The sequence below is a fragment of the Taeniopygia guttata genome, chromosome 1 (genome assembly GCF_048771995.1).
Source record: "Taeniopygia guttata chromosome 1, bTaeGut7.mat, whole genome shotgun sequence".
Lineage (NCBI taxonomy): Eukaryota > Metazoa > Chordata > Aves > Passeriformes > Estrildidae > Taeniopygia > Taeniopygia guttata.
In genome coordinates this window covers 8,290,953-8,314,891 of record NC_133024.1, presented here as the reverse complement: position 1 = coordinate 8,314,891, position 23,939 = coordinate 8,290,953, and the positions used below count along the sequence as shown (strand labels likewise).

At 37.1% G+C, this 23,939-nt stretch overlaps 1 protein-coding gene across 40 annotated transcripts in view; it reads left to right on the top strand.

Moving 5' to 3' along the window:
* LOC115492903 (uncharacterized) overlaps positions 1 to 23,939 on the top strand; it is a 531,227-nt gene that overhangs the window by 133,422 nt on the left and 373,866 nt on the right. For all 40 annotated transcript variants that reach the window (XM_072923306.1, XM_072923297.1, XM_072923299.1 and 37 more), the window contains one exon: positions 11,066 to 11,185. In XM_072923306.1, the coding sequence (XP_072779407.1) occupies positions 11,130 to 11,185 (56 nt within the window). In that variant the 5' untranslated portion in view covers positions 11,066 to 11,129. The remainder of the gene's footprint in view (positions 1 to 11,065; positions 11,186 to 23,939) is intronic.

The window sequence follows — 23,939 nt, the reverse complement described above, 5'->3', positions numbered from 1 at the left end:
TTCTTTTCTTAAAATTGTATAGGAAACCTGTAAATTAAATTGTCTCAGGACTTTCTTAAAACAGATAAAATTTTTTTTGTTGTTTTTTCTTTCTCAGTTCAGAGTTTTCTCTTTACTAGAGATAGAGCATGTTCTATGATAATTTGCAAAATTTCTCTCTTATACTAAGCCTTTTTTTATTTCTGATAATACTAGAGTGTGTGCCTGGAAGCTAAAAAATAAATAGAATATATAGTATTATGATTTTTTCCATTTCATAGAATAAAATTATTATTTAGGCTACCTTGGATTGAGCTACTGTCATTTTCTGAGGCTCTTTGGCAAGACACATGTACTTCAGTAGAGAGAGATGTATTTTTCAGAAAGACAGAGTATATTTTGTGGACATATATTCTGTAAAATATTAAATGCCATATACTTTTGGACTGGTTTTGCCCTCAAGATAAGTTTTCTTCTTAAAAAAAAAAAAAAAAGAAACTTAGATTGCTCCAACTTTCTTTTCTAACAGCATATGCATTATTTGAATTTTATAAATACTGTAGTGAATTGTTTTTTCCACAGAAGCAGGAAAGTAGAAAGAAGGAGGGGAAAGAAGCATAATGCCCAAGTTCACAGAAAAAGCTCATCTTTTAAGATACCTTACCTTCTTGCTTACTTCTATCTGATACCATACCCTGTGTATAAAAGGATTTGTATTGCTTAAGATGGTCAGCTACTCAGAAATAATAAAAACTATACTGCTGTAGAAATAAATTCCCTCCAATATTAGGAAGTAATTTGTACAATGGTAATGCATTGTTGCTGGTGATAGCAATGCTGATCATTCTGGTAGGGTGATTGGTGGGAAAAAAAAGCCAAATTTAAATTTTATTTTCCAATGCAAGTGAAGTATTTAGACATGAAAGGGAAGGATATTAAAATATGAGGTTTTTTGGTACAGTTTTGTACAGATGGGACTGTAATTGGTGACATGGGAATAGTATATATACTGAAATATTTGAAATGCTAATTCATTTTTTGCTTCAGTTTTCCAACTGCCAGCTGTAATTATAGATCTCATTTAACAGATGCTAACACAGGGAGTAACTTCACTCCTGGAGTAGTTCCACTGAGACATGGAAGTAAATTTAAGGCTCAGGTGCTTCAGCATTGGTGTAGGTACAGTTCTAGGAATTTGCTGAATGCTACTATTAAAGACTGTCTGGTGCCTAGGTTTTAAACCATTTGCATTTTGAATATATTTAGTAATACATAAGCTAAGTTATGCACTGATATTCTTTATCAAGATTAATGGAGGCCTTTAAATTTAAATTTATCACTGTTTACAGTCCTTAAAATTTCATTATTTGTTGACAGAGGTGAATGAATCTAAAGTGTATTTAGATCCACAATGCTCTCATAAAATTTGAGAGATGGATGTGAAATGGTTTATTAACTATTTCAATTAGTTTTATACTATTTTCCAGTGGGATGTATTATATACAAAGAAGTGTTCTAATAACAGTAATAGTGTGTCTAAATTTCCTCAAGTCTACCTTTTGAATTTTTAAGAATGTCTGAATAAAGCATCTGTTTAAAAGAAGTTCTATAGAAGCAGGGGTTCTGTTGGCAGAATCAACTGAAATAAAAACTTAAGGCTTTCATCGGTGTCTTCCCTCTGTGAAAATGATAGAAACACATTAAAAAGACAACCTGTTTTATTCTATTTATTCTTAAAATATAAAATTAGCTTAATACACAGAATAAATTTCTTTTTTTTTTTGTTGTGATTTTTTTCCTCGTATCAATATTTAAATATATGTATCTTTTATCGTTCCATTTTTATTTACTGGAAGAACTGTATTTCTATTCAGCGGGAAGCACTATATTATTCAATCCAGTTTAGAAATTTAATTTTGAAATTTCAGGTCAAATTAAATGTCTTTGTAATTGTAAAATTAAAAATCATTAATATCCTGAATTATTTCAGTCCCACAGGACTTTTTAACAAGGGTTTAGTAGGTATGGATCTAAAAATATTCTGTATAATATTAACAGAAATTGCTTTAAATTCTTTGTTTGTGCAACAGGAAATATGTTTCTTTTCTGACACTTTCTGGCTGTTGAACAATTCTTCAAGAATTTGTAATAGTGATACAATTTTGTAAATTCTGGGAGAGGGTAATATTTTTTCCTTCACTATAAGGACAGAAAATCCTTACAGGACAAAGAATTAAAACCCTTGAAGGAATGCACTACACAGTAGAATAAATCCTCCTCAATTCTTGTAAAGGGACTAAGCTTATTTTCTTGTGGTGTTGTGGTGGGTTTTTTTGGGTTTTTTTGGTTGTTGTTGTTATTATTATTATATGTTTATTTTTATTACATTCCAAGGTGATTTTAAGATGCTTTAAAGGTTAATGAGAAAACAGAAAGCACATTTTGAAGCAACTTCTGCATGCTTCAGAATAAAGGAAAGAACAGTCTGGTTCTGTGCTTCCTTTTGAAACTTAAAAGTTTTTTTGCATTTGTTCAGATGCCCTTTTCTTGCTTTGACAGGATGGTAATGGAGTAGGGATTTGTTTTGATAAAAAACTAATAGAAGTGTAATTATGAAAGGGTGAGTAGAGATTACAAAAGATTGTGTTGGTTCAGGTTTTCTAAGTTATTCCGTCATATATTTTTAGTGTTTTTGCTCTCCTTATTACAATGCAAAAAAAATGAGGGTGTGAGTGATGCAGTACTTAGATAGTTAAGGTGAATTTTCAGGCTGAATGCAAAAGCAATAAAAAAATATAACATGAAACTTCATATTGCTTCGCAATATGTGCAGGGCCAGACCATAACTATGGGAAGGATAACAGAGTGAGAAGTCATTTGCTGTCTGGGCTAAGGTGGCTTTTTTGAAAGACACAACATACTATCTTTTTAGGCATTAATAAGGATTAAGTAAAAAAAAAAAAAAAAATCCTTGCTTTGTCAACTAATTTCTTGCAGTTTATTTGCTTTTTTTTCATGCATTTTCCAAGATAGTTTCCTGTGCAAAGTCAGAGATGGAACTGAGGTGGCTGGTTCACATAGTTTTATCGAAGATACCCCCCTCTCCACCCCATTTTTCAGCCCTTTGTCCCTTCCATCTCTTACTATTGCAAGCTCTTATTTTAATGCTTGTTAGAGGAAATACAGGAAAGACCTTCATCTCGCCACTGTGCTTAGCTTCATACAGTCCTGTTTGCTTTCTTGATGTGTGAGTGGAAGGTGGCAGCAATTTTATCAAATCAGTGCATGATGGGCTCTGGGAGGTTTGTGCCTTTCGCTAATTCCTTGAAGAGAAGGAACAATCCCATACCTGCAGCATCTGGGTACAAAAGGCACGAGAATACTTCCCTCTTGGGTAGGATTATATGCCAGTGGTGACCTATTCAGGCCAGAAGGGAAGAAACTCTGTGTGTGGAGCTCTGGGAGGACCTCAAACCTCCAGGAGAGCGAGGGAATGGTTTTGGTGAATAGGCAGAAGCCAGGGCAGGAGAAGTTCCAAGGTGTTTGCCTTGGAAAGACTGTGAGAAAGACTTTGTTTTTAATGATAGGAATGGGACAACAAAAGAGGAAAGATTCAGGCATTTGTTTTCTCTGTGGCCTGAGGAGTAGCAGAAAGGTGTTTCTGTTTTGTATGCAACATCAGGAACAGAATAAATGTATTTGGCTTAAGGATGTTACAAGTAGCTCTGTTGTAGTGAAAGATGTTTGTTAAAAACTGCATGTTGTGGGTAAAATAAGTTTTGGATTGATTTGTTTTCAAATCATTGTTTAGCCATTCAGATTCAATTTTATCTATGACATTGAGGGGTTTCTAGACAACTCTTCCCTGAATAACACTATAGAGCTTTTTGGCATTATACCCACATTAACAGCATGCTGCGTCATTAAAAAATAAAAGAGCTGCAATTTTTTCTTGGCATAGATTTCTGCAAAGCAATAAAAGGCTCCCTATGTTGACTACAAATATTGTAAAGTGTTTACTTTGCTCTATAAACTTGGAGCATTTCATGTTTGGATATATTGTATGTGGCCACTTAAGACCTTTTCCATTGTTCTGCTTGTATCTTGTTCGATGAGAGTTTCAGGTCTCATGCGAGAGAGATTTTTGAAGGACAAAACCAGTGTGCCCTGCAGGAAAAGCAAAGACAGTGAAGGTATTTGTAGGCAGGATACACATGCATTAGAAATCTTGTCTTTAGTTAATACCTACTCTTTCAGTGATGGAAAGTTGCAGTTTTCCAGGGCCCCGATTTTCCCATATTTTAAAAAGAATAAAATTGACCTGGCATGCAAACCAGTAGTGCTGTTCTTTATTGCTACATTGAAATACCAGAATTTATTTGCTATTTATGATTTGCTCATTATTAGACCAAACAAAAGTTTCTCTTTTTCTAGGTCTAATATTTATACAGAGAAATTTCCAAGCTTCATACAGTCTAGGAGTTTCTCCTTTTCAAAATTATTAATTGAAGAACCCCGTGTAACTTCCCAGTGAGGTCTTTGCACACAAAACCTCTTCCTGCATAATCCTATATGACCACAAAACTTTCCCAACCAGAAACTTCAGGTCCTATGAGTTGTAAAATGGGTTACAGCTGGCTAAAACTTCTGAGAAGTATTGATAAAAATGCTTTTTGCTGGCTCAGTAATAAAGGAAAAGGCAAGGATGAGCTATCCCTGCCTTGGGCAGAAGAGGAGCTGGCACAGGACTTGTTCTGTGGGGCAGGGCACAAAGTGCTTTTCTCAAGTATTAGACTTTAGCTATTCACTGGAGCTGTCTGAAAGCCAAGAATTTATTTTTAAGAAATAGTTTTGTGCTGTTGAATTTTGTTTTTTTCATTTCATTGCAAAAGAAGCAAGGTTTTTATGCCTTTTGTTTCACGCCTTTGATAAAGAGTGTACCATATGGGAATAGGAGAAGCCACCATGGAATAGCTGATGAACCAGAATTCCATCGTGTTCATGCTACCTGCTGTGCATGACCAAGGCAGGGATATAGATCTGATCACCAATTCTGTTTTCTGTTCTGAAAATGAAGAAGTTCTACTTTATAAAACATGTTCTTAAGAAATGCTCATATTTTTACTTATTTAACTATATTTTTTTTACTGGTTCATTGTTGGTAGCATTCCATGGGTGGCTTTTATGCCATATCCTACTCCTATGCGGGATTGTTTTCAAGATATCTTTCATGCTGAATAACACACAACATCAGACATTCAGAATTGACATTTATGAAGAATAGAAATGTGAGTGCTAATGTTCTTAATTTGAAATTCTGGAGGCAGTTAGTAAGGAAGTTTAATCAACCATTAAATAATCAATAGTTACTAGTTCACAGAAGGTTTATCAAAATTTTAATTTATTTGGGTCAAGGATATTGGAAAATATAATTTTCAACAGCCTTAAGGAGTTAGAAGTCTCACTCCCATTGAATTTAAAAGTAATTTGAACATTTTATTACCTCAGGCTTCCTTAATAGTCCCAGCCTGCATGGGTTGCATCTGCTGTTCTTTTACCATTGTAAGCAGTGAATTGTGGATTCTACATTTCTAGTTCTTCAGAAACACATGGTTCTGGATAACATGAAATGAAACATTCTCAGGTAAAATTTGAATTCTTAGAAAACTTTGTAGAGGGACCTTTGAATATCGCATAATGTGTAAATTCAGTTTAATTTTTCTTCTTGCTTGTCTTTAAGATCCATCTAATTCTGTGGAAAAGACCATGTGTTAAGGATCTCATTTTCTTTTTTTTAGTTGCATAATTTAGATAAAAGAACTACTTTTACTGGGGAAGATTTGTGATGTGAAAACTCTTTACTGAAAAATATTTTTTTTTCTATTCATATTGCCAACAGAAAAAGTACTTGCCATTTTTGTTTCTCTCTTGATATCTATACTTATTTTTGGACTGTTATCTTTAATTAATCTGGAAAATATTCAGACTAATTTAATAGTCACTATTTTTATTTTATCTTATTATATTGAGTTAATCAGTCTAAATTTTCTGGGAAAAAAAATTCAATGAATAAAATTTTCTGGGTATATTTGTTACCATCACTTTTATTATCATATAACCAATAATTCAGCCACCTTTCTCAGCTCCTTGACTCTTATGGCTTCTAGCTTATCCATAGTCCTCCTTCACTTCAGAAGTAGTTTATATGGATTCGTGTAAGATACACTTGCAGAAAAAATAATATATTATTGTGCTTCACATTTTGGAGCACAAGAACTGGTTTCATTTCAGATGAAACAAATGTGGGAGATTTGCTGCAGCCAGGCATTCAAACCACAGAGGCAAACTAGAGTGGAACTGTTCATAGTGTGGGCATCAGGTCCTCAGTAGCAAAATGTAGCCAGAATCACCATGGCAGGTGGAGCATTTCCTTGAAAAGGGGCTTGTGTGTATTGACCTCTTCATGCACAGAAAAGAGATGGCTTAACCCTCATACTGCCTGAGCAACTGTTCAAAAAGTCTGTTTCTGTATTTAAAATAAGAAAAAGAGATTTAGAGGAATGAGCCAACAGCATGGCCCTTCCCCTTCCATGGTTAGCATGACTTGTAAAGTAGAAATGGTGTAAGGAAACACTGCTGAAATCTGGCCCCTCTACATCATCTCCTGAGAAAAGGTGCCCTCCTACAGTTCTGAGTGAAAGGTATGAGAGGTACGATTAAGTAATATCCTTGGAATTGCCTATTGCCCAGCTGAAAACTGATAAACACACTGAGGACTTTCGTACTGTCTTCATCCCTCCCTCCCTTCCTTCCAATCTCCCTCTCTTCCTTCCTCTGTCCCATCTGTTGGAATCTGTGGTATTGATGATTCCGAGATTGTAGAAAGTCTCTGTCTGTCAGCCCCGCTGCCAAAGAAGCCATAATTCGTCTGTGCTGGTTTCAAGGTTGTTTATTCTGTTTATCTCTAACATGTTCTGCTGCCCTGCTGCAGGTCTGTCCTGCAGGGCAGCGTGTGGGGCTCTGCCCTCAGTGGGATGGTACAAACATTAAATACCAGAAACTACCTGTACTGTATTTACAATAATGTGCCAATATCTGTCACCTACATTGAACAGTGTGTCCCCAGCCTAAACCAATATAAAAATGCCAATACTACAGTGAAACATGGAGGGCATGAAGAAGGAGAAAAAGGACAAGACACACCCAATTTCCTCCATCTTGTCCTCTTTGGACACCTAATCTAGAATCCTAAAATTTTACTTTTGCACCCATGCCACACTTAATTATTACTTATATCAAACACTCAGAGCTTGTAATTCATCCTGTAGGATTGAAAACTCTTTTCCATGGACAGAGATCACAGACAGTGTCTCTGGGGGCTCTGTCCAGGGGGGTTCCTGACCCCCTGCCAGGGTCCCAGGCCAGACTCCCACACCATCCAGCCTTTACTTCTGATAGAGTATTGCTGAAGGACAGACGGGAGGAGTCCTCGTCACCCTTTTCCCTGGGCTGAGACAAGCTCTTCCCTCCCTGGCTGTGGCACGTACAGCAACATCCCAGCTCCAACCTGCTCAGCCTCCTGGGAATCCAACTGGCAAGTGAGGTGACAGCCTGCTGTGCCATCCTGAGATTTCGGGATGTTTGCGCTGGGTCGTTCCTACAGAATGAGCGGGAGGGGAGTTGAGGGTCAAACTCCAGATTTAGAAATGTACAGCCCTTGTCAGAGAACAGCCTTTGTCTCTGTGGAGTATAAAGGCTCCCAAGTAATGGTAAAATAGGAACAGCCCATCATTACCAGGCACTAGGCTGAGATCTGTGGGGAGGGCGGATTTCACCCAGCAGGAGATGGGATGTATTTAACATGGATAGGGAACAGCTATGCCAGGCTGGGAATCTGCTGTGGTAAGCCAGAAGTTTCATCACCAGATTCTGTAATGTAGAAACCCTTAAAAAAATTCCTAAGTGTCCTTCCATCTGCTCTGCTCCACAGTTCAAACTAAGACATGCTGCAGAGGACTATCCATCTTGTCAAAAGTTGGAATTTTAAAAGCAAAATATAGCAATATAAGAATGATCTGTCTCTTGAGAAACATTTCCTTTTGATGATTAGATAACAGTAGAATAATAGAGACCTTCCAAAGCATTTATGCAAAAAGGCTTATTATTAAGCCACAAATACAGTCTAAATTCACAAGGCAAGATTGAGGTGCTTTAACTTCCCCTGTTTTGGGCTGTGGTTCGTGTATCACAAGCTGACAGCTGTAGCTCAGAGGACAGATGTGCTCCTGGCAAGTGATGGGTGTTTGTGAGCAGGAACTTCCTGGGAGATATTGACTGGGTCACGGGCAGCTGCTCGGAAATTTGTTAAGTAATCTGTCTAATATGTCCAAGGAGTAGCACACCCGAATCAATCCATCCAAATGCCTCAGGAATATCAATAAAGAGATAATAAATCTGATAATTCTCTGTGATTTGCTCTGGTGTGAAGCTACCGGGGAAGCCTTGTAAAGTATGAAGATTAATTCTAGTACACATTTGTTAGGGTGAGAAATGCTCCATGCCAGAACTGTGGCTGGTGAAAAATTAATTTCAAATTAATTCCAAACTTTATTTTCTGCAATAATCTGCTGTCATAAAAGCGAATGGCAACAAATGGCAATTGCTGAGGGTGTTTTCAAAAGGGAACTAAACCCCAGGTTTACAGAATGGGTTTTCCAGCTGTTTTTAAATTTTTGTGGATCTCCCACTTAATTTGTGTTCATCAAAAAAACATTTATTTCTTTCCTGTTGTTCTAAATTTTAAACCATAGTAAAGATAACAATAAACCATCAAGTATAACATAGTAAATACAAAGCCTAAAAAGATAATATATATATTTAGATAGTTAATATACTACTCCAATTAGGTACATTAGTTCTAAGTCCTTTGTGAGAAGAAAAAAAAAAAGTCCCATCGGGCACAGTCCCGAAGTCAATGTTTTTTGTTTCCTTTGACTGACATAGGTGTAAAATAAAGTATATAATCTAAAAGTTATGTTATATGTATTATATATTAATTATAGTAATCTATAATTTTTTTGCTATTTTTTCCATTTGTCAGACACCTTTAACAATGAATCCCAGCACTTCTTTTTCTGACTTAATGGTGTGAGAGAAGTGATGTTTCTCAGGGCAAACTGTCACTCTTGAAATTTTTTTTTAATGTTTGGAAAATTCAGAATTCCATTTGTGACTTTCATTCTAAAAATTATCAAAATTACCTGCATCTTTTCAAATTACCTCCAGATTCTTTGAAAATCAAGAGTAGTACTTTAGCCATCTATGTCTTGGTCAGTGAAAGAAATTTGTTTTAAAAATAAAGAAGAGAAAGGAGTTGAAGTTTCAGTTTACAAAAACAAAAGGTGAAAAACTATTAATTCAGGCAAAATGCTGTTTTCATGATTTGAGTCTGCTAAATTTGACCTTTGCACTGTAGAATCTTTAAAACTTTATAGACTTTTTTAATATATATTCTTAAATTTTTACTGGACAGAAGTCTAACTGTGCCTTAAAATCAAACAGAATACTCTTTGTCCCCTTTGTTCATACCACCATGCTGTCATAGTATCTGCCTTTTGTAAATCTAGATAAGGAAAAATTTATGTTGAAAGCAAAGTAGATGATGGAATGCCTATTTTAGTAGGCATAGATAGAAGGAAGGCAGCAGGCCAGAGATATTTCATAGCAGTTTGTTCCTACTACGCTTACCTTAAATAAGGGGTTCTTCTCATTCCCTGTCCGAAGGAAGAACTGTAATAGCATTTAGCATTTAATGTCTTGGTATCATAAAATTTTGTTTTAGTGTTTTTTCTCCTCCCATGAGCTCAGTTGTCTCTCTGAAAATTTGGTTTTGTTTTGCTTTAGGAACAAAAATTTTGATTCCCCTTGTAGCTCTTCTTCTGACATCCCACAAGATACTGATTTCAGTGAGGTGTTTTGCCCTTATGAAAGACTTACACTTTATAATTTTGAACATAACTTGTAGCTCCTTATTCTATGGACTTTGATCCATGTTCATAATTTATATATTAAATGCCAAGTTTGCACAGCTGTGAAGTAGAGAATGCTGGTGGGACCTCATTTCAGCATATTCACAGTGGATTTGACCAAAGTTCCTTGACGCAGATGAATTTGTATCAAGTATTCTTCATAACTGCTTTTCCCCCAAAAGATCTGATTTATTTTAGGGCAGAAGTACATGTTTCAGGTTATACTATGCTTTTTATTAAGAGTGACTTTCACTGTGAATGTGAATAGGGACATCAGGTTATGCAAAGTGGTAATGAAGGAAAATGTCCTACTGTGCTACAAGTTTTATATTGAATGGCGACCACTTGAGGGACTGAAATTTCCATTTAGTCCTTAAGCCACATAGCAAAAACAATACCGCTGCCTGATGGCATTAAAATATGTATTTCAAAGTCTAGAAATGTTATGCAAAAAGTAATTTAAACCAAATAATTTTACTTGTGCATGGGTTTGCGTCTGGAGATACCTGTGTATCCTAATAAAGAAAACTAATTAGGAGCATGTCATGTTGGGATCACATCTTCAGTGTGTCCGTGTGTGATGGTTTGAATCATGGGTCTCTTGTGGTTTGGTCTTGTATCCATGTAAGCAAATACCCAGAGATGACAAACACGCTGAGACCTGTGTTATTTAATGTTATTAATGGTAAAGACAAAGGGATGGAGTGCGCCTCAGCAGGTTTTGCAGATGACACCAATCCGAGGGGTGTGTGGTCTATTTCTAAATGGTGAAAATCAGTTTTTCAAAGAAAGGCACTTTATTATATTTGTAAATAAAATCCATACAAACATGGCTTGAACTCTAGAAGTCAAGCTGAATTTGCCAGCTTGAGGAGGGGGAAGGTTTTTTGTTTGTTTCTCCATTTGTTTTTGTTGTTTTTCTAATTCTTTTTTCTTCTTTGTGAAACATTGAACTTAACAAGGCTGACTTGAATTAAAATAATATTGGAATTATACAGTGCAGTGTTTCTATAGAGTCTTTTTCTCTGAAAGAGCTGTGATTTGGTTTTATTTTACAGGACTGGAAATAAACAATTTCAATAGATGTCAGCTTCTGTGTGCTGTGATGCTCCACTCTGAGTGATGCCACGTTCAGCACTGAGTAGGACTGGCAGAGGAGAGAGGCTTCTCAGGATGAGGTAGGTTTCACTCTTTTCCACAAGGCATGATGAAGTTCTTCCTAGTCACTTTTCTGTTTAATATAAGTGAAGTCAGTCAGGTATTCCAAGTCTGGCTTCATCTTGACTTGTCATTGGTTTTGGTGGCTTCCTCTGTGTTGGTATTTACCCAACAGAGTAATTAATTAATGAGTCCAGGTGTTGTAATGGGCCACAGTGTTCCATGAGCTTTCATTTGTGTCACAGTTTTGTTCCAAAGCATTCTTGGGCTGTTGTGACTGTTACCTGTGACTATAGGCACACTCTGTAGTCCCTGTGCACATGTAATCAGAAAGAGCATATTTTAGTTAGCAAGATGATTTTCTAACAGAATGGTTTCAGGAGAGTGATTTGAGAAAGGTTTGCATATTATTATTATTATTAGACATGATCTCTGGTCAAAGTCAGTGCAATGAATAGGTACTGCCTAAAGGCCTTGGTTCTCTTTTACTGTTTTCTCACTGGTGGTAAAAGACATATTGAGGTGAGAGTTTGTTACTTAAACATGGGACTGGTAAATATGACACAAAACACGCAATAGACCCACAGCCATCTGGAATGGCAGCTGAGCCCTTGGCAGGATTCTGTAGGGTATGCAAAATGCATGAGTTGCCTATGCTTAGCAGTCCTATCCTATATGTTAGATTTCTCTCTCAGGAAACTGTAAAAATTGGTTCAGTTTGGATTGTGATAGACTGTAATCCCAGATTCAGAGCTGATGTTGGAAATGAGAAGCACCAGGAGACCTGCAAGGAAAGAAGGGTTGAAACAAAGCAAGTAAAGCAACAACTAGGTGCCGAAGACCACCCTAGGTTGCGGGGTGGCTTCGTGTGGTGAAAAAAATTCTCTTTTAATTCATGCTTCTAAAGAAAGGCTTAGTAGTTGTTTGGTCTTATGGTTGTTTATTGTATTATTTAAAAGATTATTTTTTTAGGCTGCTGCAGTTTGCTCAGCAGGCCAGGCAGAGGCAAATACACCTCTGACATCTTTTGTCTCCTGTTCTTTTCTCCCCCTGCCCAGGGCTGGTGTTATCTTTTATATGGTAAATTACGTGTTAAATGTTTATAGTTTTTGTCTAATACTTATTACTTATATTAAATGGTATTTTTCTACTTTAAACTAATCTGTGAGTGTTAACATCACTAAGAACATGGAGGTAAGGAAGAAGAAAGAGGGAGGACAGGACAGGCCCAGATCCTTCCATCTTAAAACTTCTGACCCCCATTTATAAAACTAAAACCCCCCTGCACAAGTATTAAAACCCCCCTGTACAGCACTAAACAATTTTTCCCTCTACTTTGTAACTACTTATACTATAATATTTAAACATTTTTGACTTCTTGTTCTTCTTGCAAAGTTGGTAAATCATTCTATGGTTTAAACCTAAAATTACAGCTGTTTTAAGCTCCCTGCTAGAGTCTCAAATGCTTCTGACTTGGGCCTGGAACTTCTAAAAATGTCTGAGGGACGTTTTGAGTTCTGACACTAGGAAGGTGTTGGAGAGTAAGGGGAAGGCTTAATTTATCTTATTTTCCATTGATTGCCTTTCCTACTCATACTCTTTGTGAGCTAGTAGTCTTCAAGTGAGCAACATCTTTTCTGAGTTACTCTGTTGTGCATTATTTCACAAAAAGAAATGTATTAATTGCTCTGTGCTGTACTGCATCTCCTCATTGTGTACCAAGTGTAAGGGAAAATATTATGGTCAGTATCTGACATGTGGAACTAATTTGCTTCTGTTGGAGTTCAGGGAGAGGTCTTGGCTATTACAGTGGATGAAAACACTAGGAATTATAGGCACCTCACCTCATGATGCTTCATTTGTAGTTTACACTTGTGATGATATACTATGGATAAAATATGGGGACCATATCCTGGCCCCATTGAAATCAGCAGGAGTTTTTCTCTTAATTTCATCTAGGCCATGACCCTGGGAATCTCTACTGGCTCCTGGTGAAAGATTTGTTCTATTCCTGCCCCTAACTAGACCTCCTCTGAGGACTTAGTTTATAATATTGCTACCAAATCTGCTTCTTAGGTAATAATTCTCTCTTACTGACGTTTATTTTTTCTTGATTTGTGATGTCATATGCTCAAAGTAAACATTTTCTATACCTATATTTTTCTGTCCTTAAATATGACCATATTATAATGGTAATTATAGACTGAATCTCAGGAAATAGTATCTGATGAAGAGATAAAGGCCTTCAGAACAATTTACCAAGGGGTAGGGTGGCAATCCTATAGGTAAGGTATTATTATGCAAGAACTGCAGGAAACAAGCCTTAATTCTGAGAGGAAGACTCGATCACTTAATAGCTCTTTAATTTCATCAGTTTCTATGTCTGGAAATTCTTTCATGAGCTTATGGTGGTTTTTCCCTCTATTAACAGTTTGGATTTGATTAGTTTATCGTTTTCCACAGTTGAAATTATGTACTTCAGTATTATCCTTGCTGTAGTAATAGACTCTTTCACACTCCCACAGCTGGAGCATTTGATGCCCACAGGTCATTTATGACTTACAAATCCTTTGACAAAAGGGCACCAGAATTCTTATTTTCTACATAATTTTTTTTTTCTATCAGCTGATCAGTGGAGCTCTTTGCTCTAATATATTCCACTTATTGTATAGTGCAAGCATAAGAGAACATTAAAATTGTTGTCTGACATATGAGGCTAAATTCTGATTGTCAAAAACATAGATGCTACACCAAAGCTATTTCTGACTCTGAGATTTTTTTAAATGCAATTATTAATTTCTTCTGAAAAAGGGATAGATATGAAATGCTGGGTGTGTTCTTATCTTTTGTCTGATTTATCTGTCTCAGTATCTCAGGTTCAACAGCTCCTATTGGAAGTTTTGTTCTATTGGTGTATCTTGTTTTAGGAATTTTACAATTTTTTTATTAGAAATCTCTTCCAGTTTGGGCTGAGTTTTATAAAGTTTATGCAGTGTATGTGTCCATATACATCTGTATGCTCTGTTGGGGATTTGAAGCTGAGTGGTAGAGATGTTAAAAATGTTCTCTTCCATATCTTCTGGCCAAGTGTCCAGTGAATATTCTGTTATGCTTTGTTACACAAAGTTTTGCTGGGAAGGAAGGCCATGAAGGTGCTAAGCCATTTTGTGCCTTATCCTATGGTCCTAATTTACCATTTTATGCCCTGATTTGATGCATTTTGCATCATTCCTTTAAAACTGTGTAACAAACATATTTTTCATCTTGAATTCCTTTGCCTTTACTCTCATAGAGAAGTATCCTGGCCCTGGCCAGTGTCTAAGATGGTTAACATTGCAGAGGGGATGGGGGTTAAGTATTTTCACCAGGGAAGAATCATGATGTCTGTCTACCATGGGTGTTGCTGCATTTAGTTTCCTGTGCTCTTCTTGGTGTCATTGTTTGTCACCTTCTGTACAGAACTGTGAGAGATGTTTAGGGCAGTCATGTTGAGTATTATGTAAGTAATGAACCAAAATATTGAGCCTTGCTTGTTCCTGTTCCTTTTGGATCAACTCACTGGATCAATATTAATATTTTGCTTTGTTAATTAACTTGCCAAAACAAACCACTTAGTCACCTGAAAGGGTACCAATAAGACCCTAGTGTTCTTCTCCTCACAGTTGTTCCAGATGCTCAAGTATTTGAAGTTTCCTGTAGGTATAGTCCTACATTAATTTGTAAAAAATCATAGTATAAGTAAAACCATTATTTAATACAAGATTTTGTAGTGATAAGAATGTTTGATGGAGGAAAATTATTCACTGCAATTTGTAACTTGGAGACACAATCCATTTGACTCCTTTTTCTGTATAATACAAAGAGTTCATCTGTTGCACAATGTTCATTTTTAATTAAACATTTTATCATAGAACAGCCTTTTATTGACATTCCTCATAATAGAGTTGATAAGATCTTGACCTACTCTTCAATACAGCAATGTATAACTCAATACTCTGGCACACACTGTTCCCTTTGGAATTAAACCCATGCTTTTCTGATTTAATTTTAAAATTGTATGTACTTTTGGTCCCATTTATTTACTTTAACTATTTATACACCTTTTGGCTTATACATTTTGGATGCAACCATTTCTTGGGGTATCACTCCTGTCCGCTCAAACTTGTACCTAACTGGACCATTTTACTGAATATTTTTCTCTTTTCTTCAATTTCTTTTTAAAATTGTGCAATAAGAGGTGATTTATCACCTAATCTTGTCTCCTGCTATACAGTCTTATCTCCTGCTGTACCTTTTGTGTACAATTTTGATTAGATGTGCTAACTTCAATCACAATTGCCTTAATCACAGGTTTATAGAATTTATGCTACCACAGAAATTCCTTAAGATATTTTATGAGAAGAGATTCCTGAAGATGTCCCCAAAGATGAACAACAAAGCTGATCCCTCTCAGTAACCTTAACAAACCCTGTGCTATAAAGCTTCCCAGGATCATGTGTTTAGCCATACTGATTAGCACCCCTGTAGCTTGGAGGGATTTTGTCACCTCCAGAGGACCTGCACCAGGGCAGTGGGAACAAATCCCTTCAGTTGGTAGTGGCTGCTACGCTGCTGCTGACACGGAGCAGATCTGGAGACAAACTGGCCACAGAGCAGCATCCAGAGGGAATCACCTAAAGTACACTTCCAGGCTTTGCTCTTTCCTGCACTGGGTTTTAGTATTCCTCTAGATGGGACAACCAGAATTCTCTAACATTTTGCTGGAGCACATCACCCCCAATGAGTTGAGCACCCACCATAATCACCTAAATTTCTGAGGACCATGAAGTGTTGCAAGACTCCATTTCTCAGTAATCTCCTCACCTCTTGCTATATCACCTGTGACAGGCGATAATGACTCAATTGCCTCATGCTTCTCTTTCATACTTAGCAGTCAGTGTTGCTGTTCATCCTTCTCATATTGCAGGCCTTCCACTGTTCACTATAAATGTGTATTGATTTGGGCTGATAAATTTGAGGAAATTTAATACCCGTTTGAAATTATTTCATGTAATGAATTGCAGAAAATGCAGAACTGCCTTGTGCTTGAGAAGAGTTTTAAAGAGGGGGGAATATTCAACTGCTAAGGATGTTTTCTTACACTGTGGCAGAATTTTTAATCTCGCTTAGTCAGCATGGAAGTTAAAAATCACACAGGACCTATGACAGTAGGAATTCTCCATGTGCCAAATGTGTATCTTTCAAAGTTAAACATTCCAACCTCTTTGGTCTTCAAAAAGCTCCAGGTCTTCATAGATAAATAGGTATGTAATGAATTTAAATAAGTACTTACTATATCTCTGAACTAAACCTAGATTTCTGGGTTTCTTTTGGCACATTCTTTCTCTAAATCTATAAGAAAATATGCTGCCATGTTATTGGAAACATAGAGGAGCGCGTGACTTGAAAGAGACAATGCATTGAGCTTCTTTAATTGTTCTAAAATGGAACAGTTTATGAAAAAGGAGCAAGTTCATGGCCTGCTACACTGAGCTGAGTTGGAGAATTGTGAAAGCACAATCAAGGTGTGCCTGGGGTACCTAGCACCCTGTCAGCACAGATGCCAAAAGCCACAGGTGCCTCTGTCTTGGTTGCCTCTGCCATCCATGCTGGATGGATGAAGACAAATCAGGGAAATGACAGCAGAGCTCCAGGACACTGTTGGCAGGGCAAACACAAGTGACACATTACAGGTACAGGGCCTCACCATCCCCAGCAGAGGAGGGGCAAAGACAACAGAATGAAAAAGCAATCAAACTGTTTGCTGCATCTATTCCTCAAAGGTCACTTGTTTAAACCAGACCTAAGTCATATCAGCTGAAGCTTCCAGTTTCATTAGAAATACTGGACATTGCCACGGAAATAAAGATACTGAATTTTGGCCATGGGGGAGTAGAGAGACTCAATTTATGCATATTCTTCATAAATTCTGCATCTATCTTTTAGATGCAGTGGTGCTCATGAACTTGTCTGCTCTCCCACCCTGTGCAGTCCTGCAGCTGACATGAAGAACAGGGAGAAGTAACACTGGTGTTTTGCTTACTCACTTTGTTTTGTTGGCTTTTCTCAGTTTATACCTCTGCAACTTCAGGCTGGCTCACAGTGCTTGAGTTCACAGAAGAAAATGTGCAAGCTAGGATGGTGACTGGCTTCCCCACAGATTGGTATTGGTTTTTAACAGTTTTTAACACAAGCAGTCTTCTAGATATTTTCTAAAATTAATAAAATAATACCCTGGGTTTTAAACATACTTAAAACACATTAGAAAAAAAAAAATCTGTTATATTTGCTGGTGAACGTTCGTGTACATGTTCTCTTGTTTGTGGGAGACTAAAAAGTGCATCATTTCCCACCATATTTTACAGAAAGTAAAGTGAAATATTTATAGGCAAAGAACCCCGCCAACATCTGCTTCAAATGGCATAAATGTAAATTTTGATAGGTATTTTCAAACGTTCGTTTTCATTAACACCATTTTAAATGCAAACGTTAGCTTGTTTTTAGTGACAGAACTAAAATAAATTTAGATGCTATTTCTCCAATAAGAAATACTTTATATAGTTAAAAAAAAAAAAAGAAACAACTTGCTTAGCTGTGTGGTTTTTTTTATTCAAGGATACAGCCTCAATAGAGGGAAGGTGAAAGTGGGATTTAACTAAGTGTGTAATCTCATTTCAAAAGACGTGTTCAAATTTATGTCAATGGTGTTTGGAATGCCCATCCTTGGCTGCACCCTGTACGTTCCCTGTGCAGTTCAGGGTCTGGCACAGGCAGCAAAACCATAGAAGGACAAGTTCACAAAGGGCCACAGTGGCAGAGATTGGGGTGACCTGAGCCACTGGAGGTGGCTGGGGCTTTGCTGATGGCAAATTACCAGCTTTCTAAAACTCATGGAAATTCACACCCACTTGATGTAAAGTCTAATTTGCTTCTGTGTACACTCAAGACAGGAACAAAAGTGTTTTAAGAAAAGAGGAGTTAGGTAGCATTGTTGTTTCTGTGTATATTTTAGTGCTTTAGATTTTGTTGAAAGACAAAGTCTGTTGGCTGTGTGCTTTGGTTACATTCAGCTCCTTAAGAAGGGATGTGTTTTGTTTATCAGTTTATTAGCTGACAAAATAGCATTCAAAGTTAGTTTTAGAGAACGTTATCGGAATATTACAAGGACATTATTTAAAATGAGTGGATAAGTTTTGTTTTGTTGATGTTTTATTGGGGTTTACTCATTCTAAATCTCACTATTTTATAGAAAACAGTTTAATGATTCATGAAGTAACAAAGTGAATTGCTTAGATACTGATCTCAAACTCTTGTAAAAATAAATCTATTTACCCTAATAATTTAATTCTAGTACATTATTCATATAAACATTTAGAGTGTTTTCTTACATTAAAAAAAAAAAAAAATGAACCCATCCTTCTCAGTATTTGGACCTTTTTAAGTTCACAGGCTGTCATGTAGGGAATACATACTGTACCTAGAGTATGTATATGTAAGGTAATGTAGGAAATAGGAAGATATTGGAGAAAGCTGTTGCTTTAGTGAAGACATTTAGTGAGAACTTGCAAGGTGTGAGTTAATTTGCTGAATTTTATTGTGAAAAATATAACATTGTTCATTATTCCCCATGCATGATGGATACCTTAATCTCATGGGAGAAAATAAGTGAGAATTTTAATACATTCTTTTGTGGAGCCTGCATTTTAGTAGACCTGCCTTCTTTTTATAAAATGAGGTTAATTTCCTGACATTTTTGTTTCTTCACCTTTCCTCTTAGCTTTATTTTATGACAAAAGCCTATTAGAACAGTCAAATTTGTTATTTCAAATTGGATAAAGTCAACAGATTTTAGCTCTGAATTGTGCATATATGATGCATAATTTTTATGTAACTTCCTGCTAGGATGTTCTCCTCCTCCCTGCACCCACACTGAATTGCAGTTTTGGTGTGGATTTAATGAAAGGACATTCTTCCACTCTGCAGTTGCTTTTAGTTTTTGCATTTAGTGGTGTTATATGGAAACTTTCACTGTATCCATAAAATATGAGTGAGCATCAACAAACTATCCAAGAGAAAGGAGTTTTAAGGAAGTGTTTGAATGAGGAAAGGGTGACTGTACAAAAAAAGAAAACAGAAGGGAAGTTCTCTCAGGTAGAAAAGGAAGAGGTCATCTGGGCAAGAAGGACTGTAAATATCCTGTCACATGGGTAGACAGGGTGTTGAAATTGTAAATTCCACATGGCATTTGGAGTACTCTGTGAGTATGCATGGGATGGTGTAAGGAAGCTCATCCTGGGTTCCCTCTGCAGCTCTCCAGGGATTCACAGCCACACCCACTGGCCACCAGCCTGTGTGGGGAGAAAACCAACCTGCAACAAGTATTTGCTAGAAAGTCCCATTTGAACAAAGCATTTTAACAGATTCCTTAGGCAGTTGCAAGCATTCATGGAGAATTAACACACGGAAAAGGCTCTCTTTTCTCTCCAGCCAGGAAAAGAGCACAGTTCTGTGCTCTAAGTGACCAGACAGGCATTGTGAATCACGAATAGCGATTGTTCCTATCGGTCAGTTAAAAATTGTGTCACAGGGTCAAATATGTTTGCATACACTGCTCAAGGACTTGTGGCTAATGAAGTAATTACTAACACTCGTGACCTATTTGCAGGCACCTGGTGAACAGATTTAAGGGCTCTATCCATTGGCTGTATTTCCTAATTCCACCAGCCCTAAATAAAAATGTGCAAAATCTAGACTAGAACAAAATGAGTTTCATCGTGTGATAGCAATGTCCATCCTCACCTGCTGTGATATATCCTTTATTGATAGGAACATTACAGACAGTGGATTTTGGTTTTGTGATCCCATTCAGTCCAAACCAGGAGACTCCCAGGCCTACAGAACATTGAAATACCTGTATTATTTTTAAAACAGCTTTTAAGTGTGAGATACTGTCACAGTAATTATATTCTTTGATTAATAATGTGCAGTAATGATTCAGACAGGCACTCTTTAGAGGTAGGCAAAGATCTAACCTGCTTTTCCAGGTGTTTGTGCTTACTGCAAGGATCAAGTTTTTTGGTGGTCAGGTAGAAAAGGAAGCCTCGATGAATGAAATGATGAGCAGGATTGGTCCCAGACACTCAGCTTCAGGCTTAAAACTTTCCCTATTCCAGTGATTACTGCAAACAGAAATATCTTCCTAAATGACTGTGAGGAGGAGGCCAGGGTTGGGAGCATGCAAAACACAGAACCACAAGATTTTAAATTCCATTGTATATTTAGTGCAGTTATTGTTTTTCTGGGGCTGATGTGCTTCTTTAAAGAACAAGTGAAAACTGCATCAATCTCTGTGTCATTGCATTTCACACAGATTTTACTTTAATACTCTCTTATATTTTGTACCTTCAAAAGAAAGAAAAACAGTTTTGAGGAAGAGTAAAGGGAGTGTTTTTGTTAGAAAACAGCATGTAAACTTTATGACATCTAGTTTGTAAAATCTTTAGTGTCTCTCTTGCTTTTTGTTCTGTAATTGATTACTAGCACCCCCTTTAACCCACCTTAAAGGGCAAGCAGGAAATTCATGTTTTCGTTCATCAGCCCATCCCTCTGAAAGGCATTCAATAATAAACCAGTTTGCAAGGAGCAAAGGCAGAAGAAACAGGAGGCCCAGTTAGACCGTGGCAAGGTTAGGAGATGCATGTCTGGTGCCTGCAGCAAATATCGGCTCTGGTTCCTGTACAATTTTTGCATGGGGAGACCAAGTTAATTGGGGTATGGCTCTGTTCTTTCCTTTATGTGTGACCTTTTATTATCTCTGTGGCCCTGTAGTTCATGCAGTGTCATAAAGCTGTGGGAAAGTCTTGCAGCTGGTGTTATCAGCTGCTGGAAATTAACTCAAAAATTGAAATATTTGCGTTTCCTTTTGCCTGAAGGTGTCTGGGAGTTTTTAAATTGCTACGAAGGTGCAATTATTGTAGTGGTGATTTTGCTGAGCATTGCTTGTTTATGTTTTTCCCTTCTTTCTCTCCTCTTCTTTCCCCCACTGCTTTTTAGTGCAAGCTGTGGGCTGGCAATCAGGTGTGGTGCTGGGGCAGGGGGGTTACTTTAGGAGGGGGGTTACATGGCATAATTCCCACGAATGTAGGAGGAGGATGAAAAAGATAAAGAAATTTTGTTTTTCTGAGCTAGAGGATTCTCTGCATGACTTCCCCACTGATGGGATCATGTGCTTTCAGGCTGAGATTTTATTAACAATTCAAATGGAAATTGAGGGCACAGGAGGAGCAGATTCTCACATAAACTTGATCTGTCCATGAATGCAGTTCTCTGTTTGCCCTGACCCTGCATGGCTTAAGACACTGCCTGTGAGGCCTGAGTGCCAGACACAAAGACCGAAATGAAAAGCAAGCACATTCCAGTAGTCTGCACAAAGGCAATGGAGCAGTTTCCAGCCGTCTCCCCAGGGAGAGATCTTATCTCCTTGCAGCTAAACCCCTTCAGAGTGTTTATTTGTACTCTAGCACCCGAGGTTTATGAATTGATACGGATGCTGATTAAACTGCGAGTTTCCTCGGTGGGTCTTTTTGGGAGACGCGGAGGTGTTCCGCGTGTAATTCCTTTCCCAAATTCCTATCGATGTGTATCAAAAGGAGAGCAGACGCGGCCAAGCGCTGAGGGAAAGGGGAGTCCAGAAAGTACATTCGGTAATAAAGATCATGCCCAGCCTCGGGAGAGTTCTGCAGAACTTTGTCTTGAGGACAAATCACCTGGCTTTAGGCTGCTGGGGAGGGAGGCTTCAGCAATGCAATGCCCTGTGCTCGGGGTGACCTTCCTTGTGCCAGGGAGGCACAGGCAGGACGTGAGGCCACATCTGGCTGCTGTGGCCACATCTGCAGGGCCAGCGCTCTCCACCAGTGGCCCTCGCTGCGGGATGCTGCCTGCTGGGAATTCCGCCGGGCAGCAGCGATGGGGTGGGGGTGGGCGATAGAGCTTTTCTGAAGGTTTTGCCTTTTCTTTTTGAGGCCAGAGAACATACCCCAGCGCAAGGATATCGTTCATACTCCCTTGATGTTAATGTTGTGTCGCTTTATTGCTAATAATGTCAGTACATAGTGGAGATTCCTTAATCAGACTATTAAACATTGATACTTCTGGCTTCCTTTTATGAAACAGGCTCCCTTTTATGAAAACTCCCTAAAAGAGAAGGCAAACGGTAAAAAAACAAATGTGTTGACTGTGTTAATTCCAAAGAGTCACAATATTAATTGTCCTAGTTTTCCTTATTTTCAGCCACAAAAGAAAAGGAGAATAGCCCCAAAGTAAAGGCCAGCAACTTTTAGATAGGAAATCATAACCATATGTTCTTCCATTTTCCTTACAGCGTTTAAAAGTTTCAAACATTTTGATACTCCTGGAAGTATTCAAATTAGTGGGAAGAGATTAGCAAGAGATATTGATTCAAATAGTTTCGGTCCCTTAATTTTATGGGTTTATATTATCCAAAATTAATGGTTGTACTTAGGCAAATTGTCAGTAATTGGTGACAAAATTGCTTTATTGCTTTTCTTTCATTTGATGCTAATTAATGGCCCTACATTATGAAGTTCAAGCCTCTTCTGTATTTCTCCTTCTCCATAAATATTAGTGCTAATGTGTTGGGCTAAACTTTTTTCTTCAGTGTACGTAATATTGCCTTATAGAAATGTGATAACAAACAGCTTTCTGACATGATTTATAGAAATGTGATAACAAACACATTTCTGGTAAGATTTTTTAGCTGAAAGAATATAAATATTATTTGCTTAAGAGCTTGAAGTCATTTTGATATGAAAGAAACGTTAGTAACATAACGTGTTCATTGATTCATGTTATAAAACAATAGGTTTTCATATCAAAGTACTTCCTAGTAACTTACTCAACAACTGCTTTATAAAATCTGGACTTTACTTTGTTTTACCAGTTAAAACCCCTTACCTTTTTCCTGCTGGTTTAGAGAGTGTTCGAGAAAAAAGGTTCTTTTTCAGTGGACTAGAATAACACCATGGAATTTTTCACCATATTTCCCACCTGTTAATGTAAGTGGTATTTGGTACAGAGCAGTATTTATCCATGTTTCTCCAAACTAAATTATTTTAACGATACATAAATGTAATAAAGTCTAGAATAGATGCAGTAAATAAAAGCCACTTCTAGTTTTTTTAATGCAAGAACAATAGAAAAAAGAGATTGTGTGTGTAATTTTTTTGTTTTCTAAGAATTAAAAAAAAAGTAATGAATGTATATCACAAAATTTGATATTTTAACATCCTATACTAGAGTAGTGAAGCTAAATAACAAAATGACTACTAAAAGGGAGTTTTAGTGGCCTTGTAAGAATTAATTAGTAAAAATTATTAAAAACCAAAAGGTTTTCAAAATATAAGAGGAAATAGTCCCTAAAATTTTATAGTTACATAAATTATCCATATTTCTCTGCTGTCTAATCTTGTATAGTTAAACTGAGAGAATGGTGCCTTTCACTGGTAGAGGATGGCACCAAGGATAAAATATTGTCTCTGTGGTTGTTGCTCTCAGGTATACTCAGAAAGTTTTCAAAATGCCTTCAGAGTGGGCACCAGGGTAAAATATGTGCTGCCTGATCTGTTTGCTCTTCACAGCAATGCAAGAATTTACTAATTCTTGAAGTGGTTTTTTTTTTTTTAAATCTTTTGTCATGAGTAATGCCTTTTTTTTTCT